Source organism: Oncorhynchus nerka, linkage group LG6 (assembly GCF_034236695.1).
Source record: "Oncorhynchus nerka isolate Pitt River linkage group LG6, Oner_Uvic_2.0, whole genome shotgun sequence".
Lineage (NCBI taxonomy): Eukaryota > Metazoa > Chordata > Actinopteri > Salmoniformes > Salmonidae > Oncorhynchus > Oncorhynchus nerka.
This window is the reverse complement of record NC_088401.1, coordinates 65,198,413-65,213,760: the sequence shown is the minus strand read 5'-3', so window position 1 is coordinate 65,213,760 and position 15,348 is coordinate 65,198,413. Positions and strand designations below refer to the sequence as shown.

The 15,348-nt window shown below is 40.6% G+C and overlaps 1 protein-coding gene across 1 annotated transcript in view; it reads left to right on the top strand.

Moving 5' to 3' along the window:
* Window positions 1-15,348, top strand: part of tnmd (tenomodulin) — a 93,747-nt gene that overhangs the window by 47,016 nt on the left and 31,383 nt on the right. Inside the window, exon 3 of the mRNA XM_065019810.1 lies at window positions 4,195-4,335. Coding sequence (XP_064875882.1) covers window positions 4,195-4,335 — 141 coding nt within the window. The remainder of the gene's footprint in view (window positions 1-4,194; window positions 4,336-15,348) is intronic.

Genomic DNA, 15,348 nt, shown 5'->3' with positions numbered 1-15,348 from the left:
ACTTTTTAAAATTGTTCCTTTAACTTAACTTCACTGTTTTGATAAATAATATTTCTTATATATCATGTATGTTGAGTATGTGATGCAACCGCATTGATTCGGAACCTTAAAATTTATTATATGACATATCTGAATAGCCAGCCCGATCGAGTACAAATCAATATGAATTTGCTTCAGGAGCACTCAGGATGTACTCCCTCAGCATTGGCCTCCCCCGTCTACCTGAAGTCGCACAGAACGCTAATTAACTTTCACTATCATTCCTTGCAACGCTGAGATCTTTTGTGAGGCAGTCAGGCTTCGGTTGCCGAGCATGTGCTTCTGGAAGAATTTGCTGTTTAGTAATTGGTAAAAATGCTGAGGAGACAATGAAGCAAAGTTAAAACTGAAGAACACTCTCGGTTTCTAGTGAAGAGACTCAATGTTGGTGAGGATGGGCTATAAGAAATTGAAATATTCGATTTGCGAAAAGATTAGAGGAACATAAGTGCTATCCAAAGTCAATCCACCCCAAAAAATCCATTACAATTAACCATGTTTGATATGACATTTTGTGGTAAACAAAGGTATGAATATTGTCCATTAACCAAAATGCCAGTTCTAAGAAATCCATATTTCTAACCTCTTTGATGTTATATTCACAAGCTTAAAGTAAATGTCCAGTGTTTCCAGACAAATGACCTATATTTGATTACAATATGAGTAAAATAGTTTTCCTTACAAAACATGGTAATTAAACATGTTAGAATGGTGTTAAAAATATTAATGCGATCAGACGGCTGATTGGCCAGCTCATCGTCCTCAGGAGGATGACATCATCATCTATGAGGAAATAGCAAGGATTTTAAAAGGTCTGTTTAAGATACAAGTTTGAGGTGTTTTTTTAAGTGTTTTTCCTCCAATTTTGGATTTGGCCAAAAATACGAGTATAGGACAGATCAATAACATTAGGTATGCGTGAATAGAATATAAACTTTCAAAAGTGAGATTTTCACTGGACAGTTACTGAATTCTGAAAGTTTTCAGACCACTTGACTTTTGGTGAATTCGGAAAGTATTCAGACCCCTTGACTTTTCCCACATTTTGTTACGTTACTGCCTTATTCTAAAATTGATTCAATTGTTTTTTCCACTTATCCATCTACACACAATACCCCAGAATGACAAAGCAAAACTGTTTTTGCAAATGTATATATATAAAAAAAATGAAATATCACATTTAGATAAGTATTCAGACTTTTTACTCAGCACCTTTGGCAGAGATTACAGCTTTGAGTCTTCTTGGGTATTATGCTACAAGGTTGACACACCTGTATTTGGGGAGTTTCTTCCATTCTTCTCTGCAGATTCTTGATCCTGACTAGTCTCCCAGTCCCTGCCACTGAAAAAACATCCCCACAGCATGATGCTGCCACCATCATGTTTCTCCATAGGGATGGTGTCAGGTTTCTTCCAGATGTGACACTTGGCATTCAGGCCAAAGAGTTCAATCTTGGTTTCTCATGGTCTAAATCCTTTAGGGGCCTTTTGGCAAACTCCAGGCGGGCTGTTGTGTGCCTTTTACTGAGGAGTGGCTTTCATCTGGTTGCTCTACCATAAAGGCCTGATTGGTGGAGTGTTGCGGAGATGGTTGTCTTTCTGGAAAGTTATCCCATCTCCACAGAGGAAATCTGGAACTCAGTCAGAGTGATCATCAGGTTCTTGGTCTCCTCCCTGCTTAAGGCCTTTCTCCTCCAATTCTTCAGTTCTTGGAAGAGTCTTCGTGGTTCCAAACATCTTCAATTTAAGAATGATGGAGGCCTCTGTGTTCTTGGGGACCTTCAATGCTGCAGAATTTCTTTGGTAACCTTACCCAGATCTTTGCCTTGACACAATCGTGTCTCGGAGCTCTACAGACAATTCCTTTGACCTCCTGGCTTGGCTTTTGCTCTGATATGCACTGTCAACTGTGACCCTTATATAGACAGGTGTGTGTCTTTCCAAATCATGTCCAATCAATTGAATTTACCACAGTTGGACTCCAATCAAGTTGTAGAAACATTTCAAGGATGATCAATGGAAACAGGATGCACCTGAGCTCAATTTTGAGTCTCATAGCAAAGGGTATGAATACTTATGTAAATAAGGTATTTCTGTTTTTTATTTGTAATACATTTTCTAAGATGTATAAAGACCTGTTTTTGCTTTGTCATTATGGAGTATTGCGTGTAGATTGATGAGAAAAAAACATTTATTTAATCCATTTTAGAATAAGGCTGTAACGTAACAAATATGGAACAAGTCAAGGGGTCTGAAAACTTTCCAGCCACAAACCCAAGGATCCACAGAAGCCATCCATTCCCATTTTCTAAACAAAAACGATAGCAACATTATACACCAATTTAAAACATTGAGCAAGTCAATTCAAACAGTTCATTCATGATATACATTGCAATCCATTTAAACATGATGTGGTGAGGAGAATCTCACCACTGGAGTTTAATCAAATTGATCACTGCCTACAGAAAATATGATCAACTGTTTTAGTATAAATCAATAAGTCCTTTCCACCTTTATGCAAATATAGAAGAAAAGGCTTAAATGGAACTTTAATCCACCGCAAGGGATCCCAGACTGTTTAATGGCTCTACATTTCACATAACTGCTCGACTGACACTCGAATATCAGGTCCATCTTCATTTGGCTACGTCTTAAGATTTTAAAGTTCAGGTTCCTTTCTGAGCCAAGGCCATTGAGACCCATGTTAATGGCTATTTATATTCCAGAGCCATACTTGCTGTGATTTTCTGTTAAGAATTATATCCCATTCAATCATTATTGCTACCCTATTGATGAGCTTGATGGGAATATGTGGTGCAGGTCATTTAAATGTCATAAGGAGTGTGTGGTAGTGAGTAGGTGAGCAACATGTTGAGCAGAGGTATGAAGAGTGTAATCGAATGCTTATCTAACCTCTTTCTGAATGGTATTGCCACGCTATAGAGCTTTAACTAGTGGTACAAGAGTCACTAAACCAACCTAGGAGAATGGACAAGTGGACATTATAGTCATAAACACTAGAAAGAAACTACATTTGTCACAGGGCTTGGGTTATTTCTGTGTTAGATCCCTTAACAATCAGTGGTCCGACGCATTGATTGGGAAAATTAATCTTGATGGATTTCATTGGCCGCCTACCTGTATCCATTAATCAACTCTCTCATTGGTACAGTATGGGGCGCTTTGATTCATCACCCCAACAGATGATGATGAACTCAGCAATATATTTCTCATCATAACACCACACTCCACATACATATTAATAGCGTAGTTTTCATCTCGTAGGCATGAATCATTTTTGTAGACAGGGAATTTTAACAGCCGCCCCGGCGTGCCCAAGAACAATACATAATCAAGTGCTTTAAGGTACGGCCAAGAAAAACAAACAACTATCCGAGCCACATTTTCGAAGTGGCATTTATTCGACATAAAAACTCGAAGGGTACTTACGCAGCCTCTATGGATGTACAAATGTGCTTGCAGTTTGTCAATAGAAATGTATGAACAATGACTTAGTATTATCTCTGATCTTTGTTTTTGAATAATTTCGCACTTTACAAATGTCAGCATGCAAGATGCCACTGGGGTGGTGTATTGGTTGCATGGGTCAAATTTGGACATGATGCTTTGAAGAATATGACATAGCTAGATCAATGTGATTGCATCAAGTGGACTGTATATGTAGACTGTATATGAAGCCTATTGAAAGGCCATACATTAAGGATTAAGATCACTTAACTTGTCAATTATACACAAGGTACAAACAAAATTGGACTTCTGATTTATCCAAACCCCTCTGAAAGACACACATACTGGTTGGAGCGGGGAGCTGCCACACTGGGTGCCCATGGAGAAGTTGTTGGGGGGCTTAGGTGCCTTGTCCAAGAGTCAATGAGATCTAGGATTTGATACCAGCAACCCTCCGGTCACCAGCTCATTTCCCGCAAGACCCAGGATTTGACCTAGCAACCCTCTGTCACACCTCTCTAACCACTAGGATACCTGCCACACTTAGCGCTATTGGCAGTATAGTAAGCTTCTTGAAAGGCTATTGGTTTAGAGCTACTGAGTTGAGTCGCCCTATCCTCATGTACTATTGGTTAAATGACCTGTCAGTCAGGCTGAAGACGTTTCTGATTGGTCCTGTGTCTCCAGGTGTACGACCAACATTACAAGGCCATGCTGGACGGTATGGAGACAGACAGTATCATGGAGATTGACCCCGCCCACCGCATTGAGATCTTCAGGATGGGGAACGGCAGTGATGAGGTGCTCGAGGTCCACGACTTCAAACACGTAAGTGTTGTCAAAATTCACATTAGGTACAGTATACCTTCTGCATACTTCATATACTGTCATTTTCTTTTCTTTATTATAGTTTTTGTGCAGAATGATTGTGTTTGTGTTCAAGCCCTTTCCAAATTGCTGTTAGATTGTGTAAAAGCATTTCTGTTCTCTGAAATCATATCATCTTCTTCGACAATACGATGCACTCTCTCCGGTGTTTTTCTCTCTCTCTCTCACGGAAAAAGCTGATATCCAATGTGTCATCTAATAACAAGAGGTTTCAATTCCCTCTCATATGCAACCCCTTATCCACCACACACACACACACACACACACACACACACACACACACACACACACACACACACACACACACACACACACACACACACACGTAACTGCCAAAATAAAGGAAACACCAACATAATGTCTCTTAATAGGTTGTTTGGCCCCCACGAGCCAGAACAGCTTCAATGCACCTTGGCATAGATTCTACAAGTGTCTGGAAATCTATTGTAGGGATCCGACACCATTTTTTCACAAGAAATTCCATAATTTGGTGTTTTGTTGATGGTAGTGGAAGATGCTGTCTCAGGTACTGCTGCAGAATCTCCCATAAATTAATTTGGGTTGTGATCTGGTGACAGACTGCCATGGCATATGGTTTACATCGTTTTCATGCTCATCAAACTATTCATGAACCACTTGTGCCCTGTGGAGGGCGGCATTGTCATCCTATGAGGGCATAGCCATGGTAGCCAAAATAATGTCCAAAATAATGGCCTGCCCAGCATTTTATACATGACCCTAAGCATGATGGGATGTTAATTGACTCAGAAACCACCCTTGTGTGGAAGCACCTGCTTTCAATATACTTTGTATCCCTCATTTACTTGTGTTTCCATTATTTTGTCAGTTACCTGTACATTTACAAACACACATGCACACACAGACACACACACAACCATACCTGAATATCATGTATAAAAAAACAAAAACAATTTTAAGTGAGAAGTAGGCATTGGTCTGAAGCCGAAAAGTAAGCTCCACCAAGGTTTCCCAGTGCACAGCTTTGACCTACTACAATAGCTATGTTGGTATATTATACTTCCAACAACGTGTATGCTGGTTGCTTAGGATTCAAACTTTCTCAAACAGCCTAATTCCCACTCTAAGAGGAGGTGCTTCCACAATAATATGATGTGTACAGCATACAAGGTAAAGTATTGGATTCTTCACACACCACACTAATCCCATTCCACTACCGTTTCAAGCTTCTTTTTTTAAAATTATATGAAAGCAAGCTTTGCTTTTATACTTACACGATTGTCGTGCTTGATTGAGAGAGGTGTTTTATCTTCTAGTAATGTGGTGCCTGCCTGTATTTCCTTTAACCTTTTTATTTAGCAATACATGTCATTGAGAAGTAAATATTCTACTACTCAAAGTCTCTATGAGCAGAGGAGGTCTTGAAGAACAGATGAGTAATAGAATCAGGTAGGGTAGCACTGGGCTTGATTTTTTTTTAAACTGCATAAAAGTGAAACTGACAAGGAGAAACGTTTGCAGCATAGTTTTGTCTGATTTTGTCCATTTCATGTCAAACGGATCAAACATCATTTCTGACTGGACGACAGATAAAGTTGCCATGCTGTCTTAATAGTATAGGCAAATGTTTTTGTCACTCGCAATGCTCATTATCAGCCACTCACCACTGGCCTGTTTGCATATTAGTTGGCTGTCTAGGCCTAATTGGTGAGACTGACACATACTAGCCTACTACCAACATATATCTACTCTCTGTGTTGAACTTACTTGTAAAGGCTCAGCTAGGTCATTGAGTGTTCTTCAATAAGATGATTCTGGACTGTAACAAATAAATCAGATAGACCTACTAGGCCAAGGGTGTCAAACTCATTCCATGGAGGGCCTGGCGTTTTTTTAGTTTTTTTATCAGACCTAGACAACCAGATGAGAGTTCTTTACTAATTAGTGACCTTAATTCATGAATCAAGTAGAAGGGAGGAGCGAAAACCTGCAGATACTCGGCCATCTGTGAAATGAGTTTGGCACGTGTATCAGGCCCACATATAGACCTATCCAGCTAGCTGGCTAGGTAGTAGCCTATGCTTCAGACTTGCTAATTATTTAAACTGAACTATATAAGGCAAATCTAACAAATCTGAAAATACAATTAAAAAAATATGGATAAATATAGTCCGAATTTTCATGTTTGGTGATGATTCATAGTTTTATGAGTCTTTGTTGGAGATTATCTCAGAGATAAGAAGGGAGAGAGTGAAAGTCTGACATATCCTCTCAGAGCACGCTTTAAGCTCAAGCACATAGAAATATAACAGGTGAACAGATTGGACTTGGTGCTTCAATGGGAATGTTGGCTAGAAAAATGAGAAACATACAGAAAGTGTTTCATTGTCCTTGCAAAAGTCTAAATTATACATTTAATGCTGCCCTGGAACAGGAGAAAGAAAGGAATCTGTGTATGATCTTATTCAATAGGAATGCAGTTCTAGTCATTCCACATCTACACTACTACTACATTTCACATACCTTTTTTGCAGGCTTCCAGGCATTTACTCATTCATCAACATGAAAACTGTGTGGCATTCGTGGATCTACTGATCGGAAAGCATCACAACCTCTCCCTTAACTACTGTCACATAGCTAGAAATTAAGTGGGGCAAACTGATGAATTTCTGCGCCAGCAGAGGGCCTGTGCTGCTGCTCCCCCTGACATCATAGTCATTAACCTCGGTGGAACAGACTTGGGACACACAAAGGGAACAGCCCTAGTAAGTCAGATGCGTGTTGATTTGGCGGTAGTCATCCAAATGTTCCCCGGAACAACGGTGGTCTACTATGACATCTTGCAGCAGAGGAGTTGGATGTTCCAGTGGGGGGGAGGGACATCAACAAGCGCATAGAGATGGCCCGGCATCATGTCAACCAGATGGTGTTTGCATTTATCCGTGACAGGCGCATGCCCACAATCCACCACCCTGCCATCAAGCAGTGTGTCCCTGGGCAGTACCATAGAGAAGGTATGCATCTCACGGATGAGGGCAATCACCTCTTCCTTGAGAGTCTGAGAGCTGGCCTCTCCTCTGTTCTTTTTTAAATTTTCGTTTATTAACCCCATTTTTCCCCCATATTTCATGGTATCCAATTGGTAGTTACAGTCTTGTCCCATCGCTGCAACTCCCGTACGGACTCGGAAGAGGCGAAGGTCGAGAGCCGTGTGTCCTCCGAAACACAACCCAGCCGAGCCGCACTGCTTCTTGACACAATACCCGCTTAACCCGGAAGCCAGCCGCACCAACATGTTGGAGGAAACCCCATACACCTGGCGACCGTGTCAGCGTACATTGCGCATGGCCCGCCACAGGATTCAATAGAGTGCGATGGGAAAAGGATATCCCTGCCAGCCAAACCCTCACGACGCTGGGCCAATTGTGCACCTCCCCATGGGTCTCCCGGTCGCGGCCGGCTGCGACAGAGCCTGGACTCAGAAGCAGAATCTCTATTGGCACAGCTAGCACTGCTGCGCCACTCGGGAGGCCTCTCTCCTCTGTTCTAGCAAGACACATGCAGTAGTACACACCACCACAGTTACTGCCCCTTGCCTGCCACTCCACAAACCCAAAGGCGCTTTTAGAAGACACCTAATACATTCAAATCAGTGGGAGGGAAGGGAGGGAGGGAGGGGGGCAGTCAAAACTATTAACGAAAGAATGGTGAAATGGCAGAGTCGCAATCTTCTGATCCACAGGCGGTAACTCTAACCATTACACTATGAAACCTGTAACATTGACAGACCATTTAAATTGACAGTTTATTTATCTTGCTTGGTAAAAAGACAATTGTCTAAAACAGTTGATTTGTTGAAAACCCGAAACCCCTGACTACTTTTTACTTGTGGATGGCGACTTCAGATTTTTTGTGAAAACACAGAAAAGTAACTGTGTTGATCAGTCAGCACAAATTTGGATTACAATAATGAAATAAAGGAAAGAGAGTATGCCGGAGCTGGAAACAATGCTACACATGTGGAAACGGTGATGCTGTCAGTCAAGTCTGGTAAGTTGTCTGATGCTAGCATGCACAACTGAGGTTCTGTGGATTTGGGGTTCAACCATTTACTATATGCGGTTCATAACTAGCTTCCTGTTTCTTAACAAAACATTTTTCTCGGCTATGGTTTGTTTGTGGTCTTGGTTGCTCTTAGTCGAGGAAATGTAAGTATGCAATCCCTTTACTTAGTACTTAGTTGAAGCACCTTTGGCAGCAATCACAGCCTCGAGTCTTCTTGGGTATGACACTACAAGCTTGGCACACCAGTATTTGGGGAGTTTCTCCCATTCTTCTCTGCAGATCCTCTCAAACTCGGTCAGGCTGGATGGGGAGCGTCGATGTACAGCTATTTTCAGGTCACTCCAGAGATGTTCGATCGTGTTCAAGTCCGGACTCTGGCTGGGCCACTCAATGACATTCAGAGACTTGTCCCGAAGCCACTACTGCGTTGTCTTGGTGTGGGCTTAGGGTAGTTGTCCTGTTGAAAAGTTAACCTTCGCCCCAATCTGAGGTCCGGAGCAGGTTTTCATCAAGGATCTCTCTGTACTTTGCCCTGTTCATCTTTCCCTCTATCCTGACTAGTATCCCTGCTGCTGAAAAACATCCCCACATCATGACGCAGCCACCACCATGCTTCACCGTAGGGATGGTATTGGCAGCTGATGAGCGGTGTCTGGTTTCCTCCAGACCTGATGCTTGGAATTCAAGTCAAATAGTTCAATCTTGGTTTCATCAGACCAGAGAATTGTGTTTCTCATGGTCTGAGAGCCCTTTAGGAGCCTTTTGGCAAACTCCAAGCGGGCTGTCATGTGCCTTTTAGTGAGGAGTGGCTTCCGTCTCACCGCTCTACCATAAAGGCCTGATTAGTGGAGTGCTGCAGAGATGGTTGTCCTTCTGGAAGGTTCTCCAATCTCCACAGAGGAACTCTGGAGCTCTGTCAGAGTGACCATCGGGTTCTTGGTCACCTCCCTGACCAAGGCCCTTCTCCCCCGATTGCTCAGTTTGGCCCGGGCGGCCAGCTCTAGGAAGAGTCTTGGTGGTTCTGAACTTCTTTCATTTAAGAATGCAGGCGGCCACTGTGTTCTTGCAAACCTTCAATGCTGCAGACATTTTTTAGTACCCTTCCCCAGATCTGTGCCTCGATACAGTCCTGTCTCTGAGCTCTACGGACAAATTCCTTCGACCTCATGGCTTGTTTTTTTCTCTGACATAAATTGTTAGCTGTGGGACCTTATGTAGACAGCCTTTCCAAATAATCTCCAATTATTTGAATTTACCACAAGTGGACTTCATTCAAGTAGTAGAAACACCTCAAAACATGCACGAGCTCAATTTCGAGTCTCATAGCAAACGGTCTGAATACATATGTAAATAAGGTATTTCTGTTTTTTATATGTAATAAATTTGCACAAAAAATAAACAGTTTTTCACTTTGTCATTATGGGGTATTGTGTGTAGATTTATGAGGATTTTTTTAATTTATTCAATCAATTTTAGAATATGGCTCTAACGTAACAAAATGGGGAAAAAGTCAAGGGGTCTGAAGTGCACTGTTTGTAGTTCTCAGTAACAGCCGGACGGCTCATGACGAGAGGCGGGGAGTGTGTTGTTAACCTCCAATCAAGTTGATTTTAACATTGAGCTCCATATTACAGCTTCGTGCTAGTCGGCGTGACTAAAACAAAATATCTAATAACAAGAGGTCTCAGTTCACTCACACTCAAAGACACACGCGGCCACACACACACACACACACACATGCACACAAACACACATTGCTAGTTTCTCCTCCAGCCCATCCAATCTGAATGATCCACTTCTGTCAGTGAAGCGAATCCACCGAGGAGATGTGTTTGGCCAGGCATGGCCACGGGAGACTACATTAGGAAACAAGTGAGCGAACAGAATAATCCTCATTGTGATTACAATTGAATAGAAGAGTGGAGGAAAACACAAACCTTATTATAAGTTATACTAACTGTAAGTTGAGGGGGATGCGTTTGGAATGTATTTCTATAAAGAAAGGATGTTTCAAGTCTTTACTAATTAAAAAGCCCCCTTTAAAACAATCTCTGTTAAGCCCAAGGGCTGTGTATGAGGAATTGAAATGGGCAGATAATGCCGCTTAAGGCCAGAGGCTAAATCCCTTTTCTATTGTTTCAGGCTAATACAGGGAACATGCTGCAGGAAGAACCTAGGGAACTGGCTTTCAAGTATATTCAACAGTCTATTATATGAGAATCATTATGGTCACACAGTGCAACCACCTGCCACCTGCCACCACCACCACGTCTACTGTATTTTTATGAAGCTCTTCTCAACAAAAAATAATGTAGTAATTTCATGAATAATTCGACGCGAGCAGTGGTTCATATTTTGTGTAATATTCTATCTGGAACTACAGTAACACTTTGAATCAATAATATTACACAATCACTAACCTTCAAACAATTTTGAAATACACAAGAATTTAAGAATACATTTCCAATATTGGTGTAGAATTTACTTGGGGGCGAGAGAATAGACTAGAGTAGGCCTACCTCAATGCCAGTTTCCCAGAACCTTGAGCTTGACATCAATACAAAACGTGTGTTCTACAACTGTATTAAATCTAGACTAAGACTAATCTAATGATCCTGTTTCATTTGAACCAAAATACAAGTCTGCCAGTCTACCTGGTTAAATTTAGTTTTTCCGTTTTCTGCTGTATTCCGTAATGAACACGACCCAGAGCTAATTATAGACGCAATGATAGTCGCATTGGTTGACGCTCAGTGTTAAATTCAAATCTCCCTACCCATCATATTTTTGCCAATATGACACCAATCAAATCAACTTGATTGGAGATACACAACACACTCCCCGCCTCTTGTCATGAGCCGTCCATCCGCTACTGAGAAGCACAAACCAAGGCTACTGTATATTAGCTAGCTATATGGTGGTATTCAAGCTGAGGTTAATCTATAAATGCAAACAGATATTTTGATTAACTAGGTAGCTAACGTTACCTTGTAGTAGCTAGCTAATGAACAGGCAAATAAAGACAGCTAGACAATGAAAGGGGTTTTGTTTTGATTAGCTAGGTAGCTAATGAAAAGTTCAACCAGTCACATGAGAGCTTACGTTGGCTAGGTAACTAACCAACAAGCGAGGAAAGCCAGCTAGCTATATTGGGCACTAAGGATTTTCATATAAGGCTGAAGTTATCATATGTAAACTTCTGATCTAGACACGTGTAATCAGAGCACAAACAAATATGCATAAATAAGCTAGCAAAAGTCATTGGCTGCTATGAGAGCCAGTTAGCTAGCTAGGTAACATTAGCTAAGGTGTATGGCTAGTTCATGTGCCACAATGTATTAAACTTTATTACACAAAACATAGCTAGTTAACGTTGTTTAAAACCACCATTGTACAGACTTAGCTACAGTTAGACAAGGTAGCCAGATTTCAGACAGGACAAACACTGCAGTTAGCTACGATGCATTTCCTCGACTAACAACCAAGACCACACAAACCATAGCCGAGAAAACAAATGAACCACTAGTTATGAACCGCCTATAGTAAATGGTTGTACCCCAAACGCATGTAAACAGAACCTCAGTTGTGCATGCTAGAATCAAGCTACCAGACTCGACTGACAGCATCGCTGTTTCAAACATGCAGAATGAATTCCAGCTCTCTCTCCTTCTGTCTTGTCATTCTTATAATCTAAATTTGTGCTGACTGATCAACACCATGTCAAGTTACTTTTCAATGTGTTCACAGAAAATCTGAAGTCGCCATACACAACTGAAAAGTAGTCAGGGGGTTGCAAACATTGCACCAGGGTAAAAAAAAACAACAACATCTGAATCATTGCTTGCACAACATGCTGTGTGCCAGCCTGGTCTCATAGACTAGACATAACATAGTAAATGTAAATATGGAACACTGAAATTAGTATGTTATGTTTGGTATGGTTACCTAATACAGAAAGTTACTTAATAAGGCAAAAACGAGAGTGGTTGGTTGGGGTGAAAAGATGGGCATAAAACATGAATGTCTATTAACCCAAAGTTTGACTGTTCCAATCTCATCATGGATAACTTTAGCATTTTAGCTAATTACCAGCTTTGGAACTACTAACTACTTTTTAGCTACTTTGCAACTACTTAGCATGTTAGCTAACCCTTCCCCTAACCCTAACGTTAACCCTTTAACATAACTCCTAACCTTAACCGTAACCCCTAGCCTATATATCTTTAGCCACCTAGCTAAAATTAGCTTAAGCCACCTAGCCAAGGTTATCCACAACAAATTGGAATTCATAACATATCAAACCTATTTTAAATTAGTGACATATTGTACAAATTGCAATTCGTAACATATCATGTGAAATGGAAGATGGACACCCACAACTGAATACATACAATACGGAACGTAACATATCATACTAAATGCAGTGTTTCAGATTCTGTACAGAATAATACAAAATTGTATGAGATCAGGATGCAGCTGCATGCAGTCAAAATAAAACATAATGTTAAGAGATCAAATTGCAGCAGCGTGCACTCAAAAGAAATGGAAATGCTTGCTAACTTGATTAACTACGTGATTAAATGACACACACACTTATGTTCATGTCTTAGGTGGCTCTTAAAAAAGCCTTTGGGTTCATGGAGAGGCAGGCAAGTGGCAGGTGGTGTGTACTACTGCATGCATCTTGCTTGAACGGAGGAGTGACCAGGGAAGCGTATCCACAAAGCGTCTCAAAAAAGGTCCTAGGAATCCTGTTAAAACCAGTTTTAAGACAAAATAAACTCCAGACTCAGAGTATGGCTGCGTTTCAAACTCATAAAAGACACCCTCGTCCACTTACCCTCGCCTTATGCCCTTGGGGGAATCCCCGCGGCGGCATTTGTCGTCTGCCCAAATGATTAGCCAAGCAAGGGAAGTTTGCAGCGTAAGCCCCTCAGCCCTTGCTTTTAATGTAGTTCGCGATTGTACAATTGTGTTCACTTCAGGGCCTGAAATGCCCCATAATTCAATTTGCGATGATTGTACATCCGCTAAGAAAAGTCAGTCAAAACTTAAAACGTTAATTAAGGCTACACAACATCTGGTGAAATTAGAGGGCCCGCAATTCAAATAAATAATCGTAATATTTAACATTTATGAACATACAAGTGTCTTATATCGGTTAAAAGCTTAAATCCTTGTTAATCTAACTGCTTTGTCCGATTTACAATAGGTTTTACAGCGAAAGCTTACCATGCGATTGTTTGAGGACGGCGCCCCACATCAACATATTTTTCAACCAGCACAGGCTTCATAAAATCGAGGTTAAATAATTATTAATCACTTACTTTTTGAAAATCTTGCTCTGTTTGCAATCCCAAGGGTCCCAGCTACAACATGAATGGTCATTTTGTTAGTTAAAATCCTTCTTTATATCCCAAAAAGTCTGTTTAGTTGGCGCCATCGATTTCAGTAATCCACTCGTTCAACATGTAGACAAAGGAATCCAAAAAGATACCACTAAACTTTGTTAAAACAAGTCAAACTACATTTCCATATAATCCTCAGGTACCCTAAAATGTAAATAAACTATAATATTTCATACGGAAAGAAGTATGTTCAATAGAAAAGTAAAATTAGCCTGTGAGCGTTTACTTCCTCGCGCGCCCACAGACTGATTCCCAACTGTGACTCCCGGTGCCAAAACTCAAAATTCTTCCTCATTTCGGAAGGAACAAGCCTGAAACTCTGAAAAAAGACTGTTGACATCTACTGGAAGCCATAGGAATTGCAATCTGGGAGATGGAATTACATAAGACCCATAGCTTTCCATTGAAAGAGCATGGGATCTCAAAAATTAAATAAAAAATAATTATGGTTTGTTTTTCTTCAGATTTTCGGGCTACCATATCAATTGTGTTATAGTCTCATACATTATTTTTACCATTTATACAAACTTCAAAGTGTTTTCTATCCAATGATACCAATTATATGCATATCCTGGCTTCTGGGCCTGAGTAACAGGCAGTTTACTTTGGGCATGTCAGTCAGGTGAAAATTCTGAATAAAGGACCCGAGCCTGAAGAAGTTGTGTAACGTCAACATACAAGTGTAACTAAAAACGAATGTAAATAAGTTTCAATTCTGCTACTAATGCACAAACATGTCTCCTAAAAGTAATTATGTTTTTGTTTGGTTAGCTTTTGGAAATAATAAAACATTTTCCTTCTTCAGAAGTAGCTAGGCAAGTGTGGTCCATTTAAAATGAATTCCTTCCTCCCTCGCCCCTTGCCCTGCAAGTGTAAACTCGTCAGACGTCATGAAACATAATCAGAAGTGTCCACTTAATTTGAGGACTGAGGGGAGAGGGTGTGTCTGTTAAGTGTTTGGAATGCAGCCTAGGTTTTAAGATGATGTTAAAAAAACTGCCAATAAACGTTGAGCCAGTTGTAAAATCAACTCAGAATAGTTTATCTCAGCTGGTAATCACGACAGTTTGAGGTACTGCAAAAGAAAAATAGTGATGACACTCATTGACTTGTTGCAAATTACGGGGAATAATCAATCACAATGAGGCATCGCCAGCTGTGCAATTTATAGCACGCTTCAGACAACTACGGTGAATGTGACTGTACATCAAATGTTGTACCCCCGGCACGATCACTTTGCCTATGCTTAATTCTTGCCTAATATGTTACCTTTTTTTCCGATATTCCGATATTTTGAATAATGTGATAGTAATTTTGCACAGAATCATGCAATATAATGATTTACATTATCATTATATACACACCCTCATCACTCCCGTTAAACAACTCTAAAAACGCTTTGGCACAGTAGCTATTTGCCGATAATGTTTGAAAAGTCTGTCATTTGCACACATATACACATTACCAATTTTGGCATATTTTTAACAATGTGATATTCTGC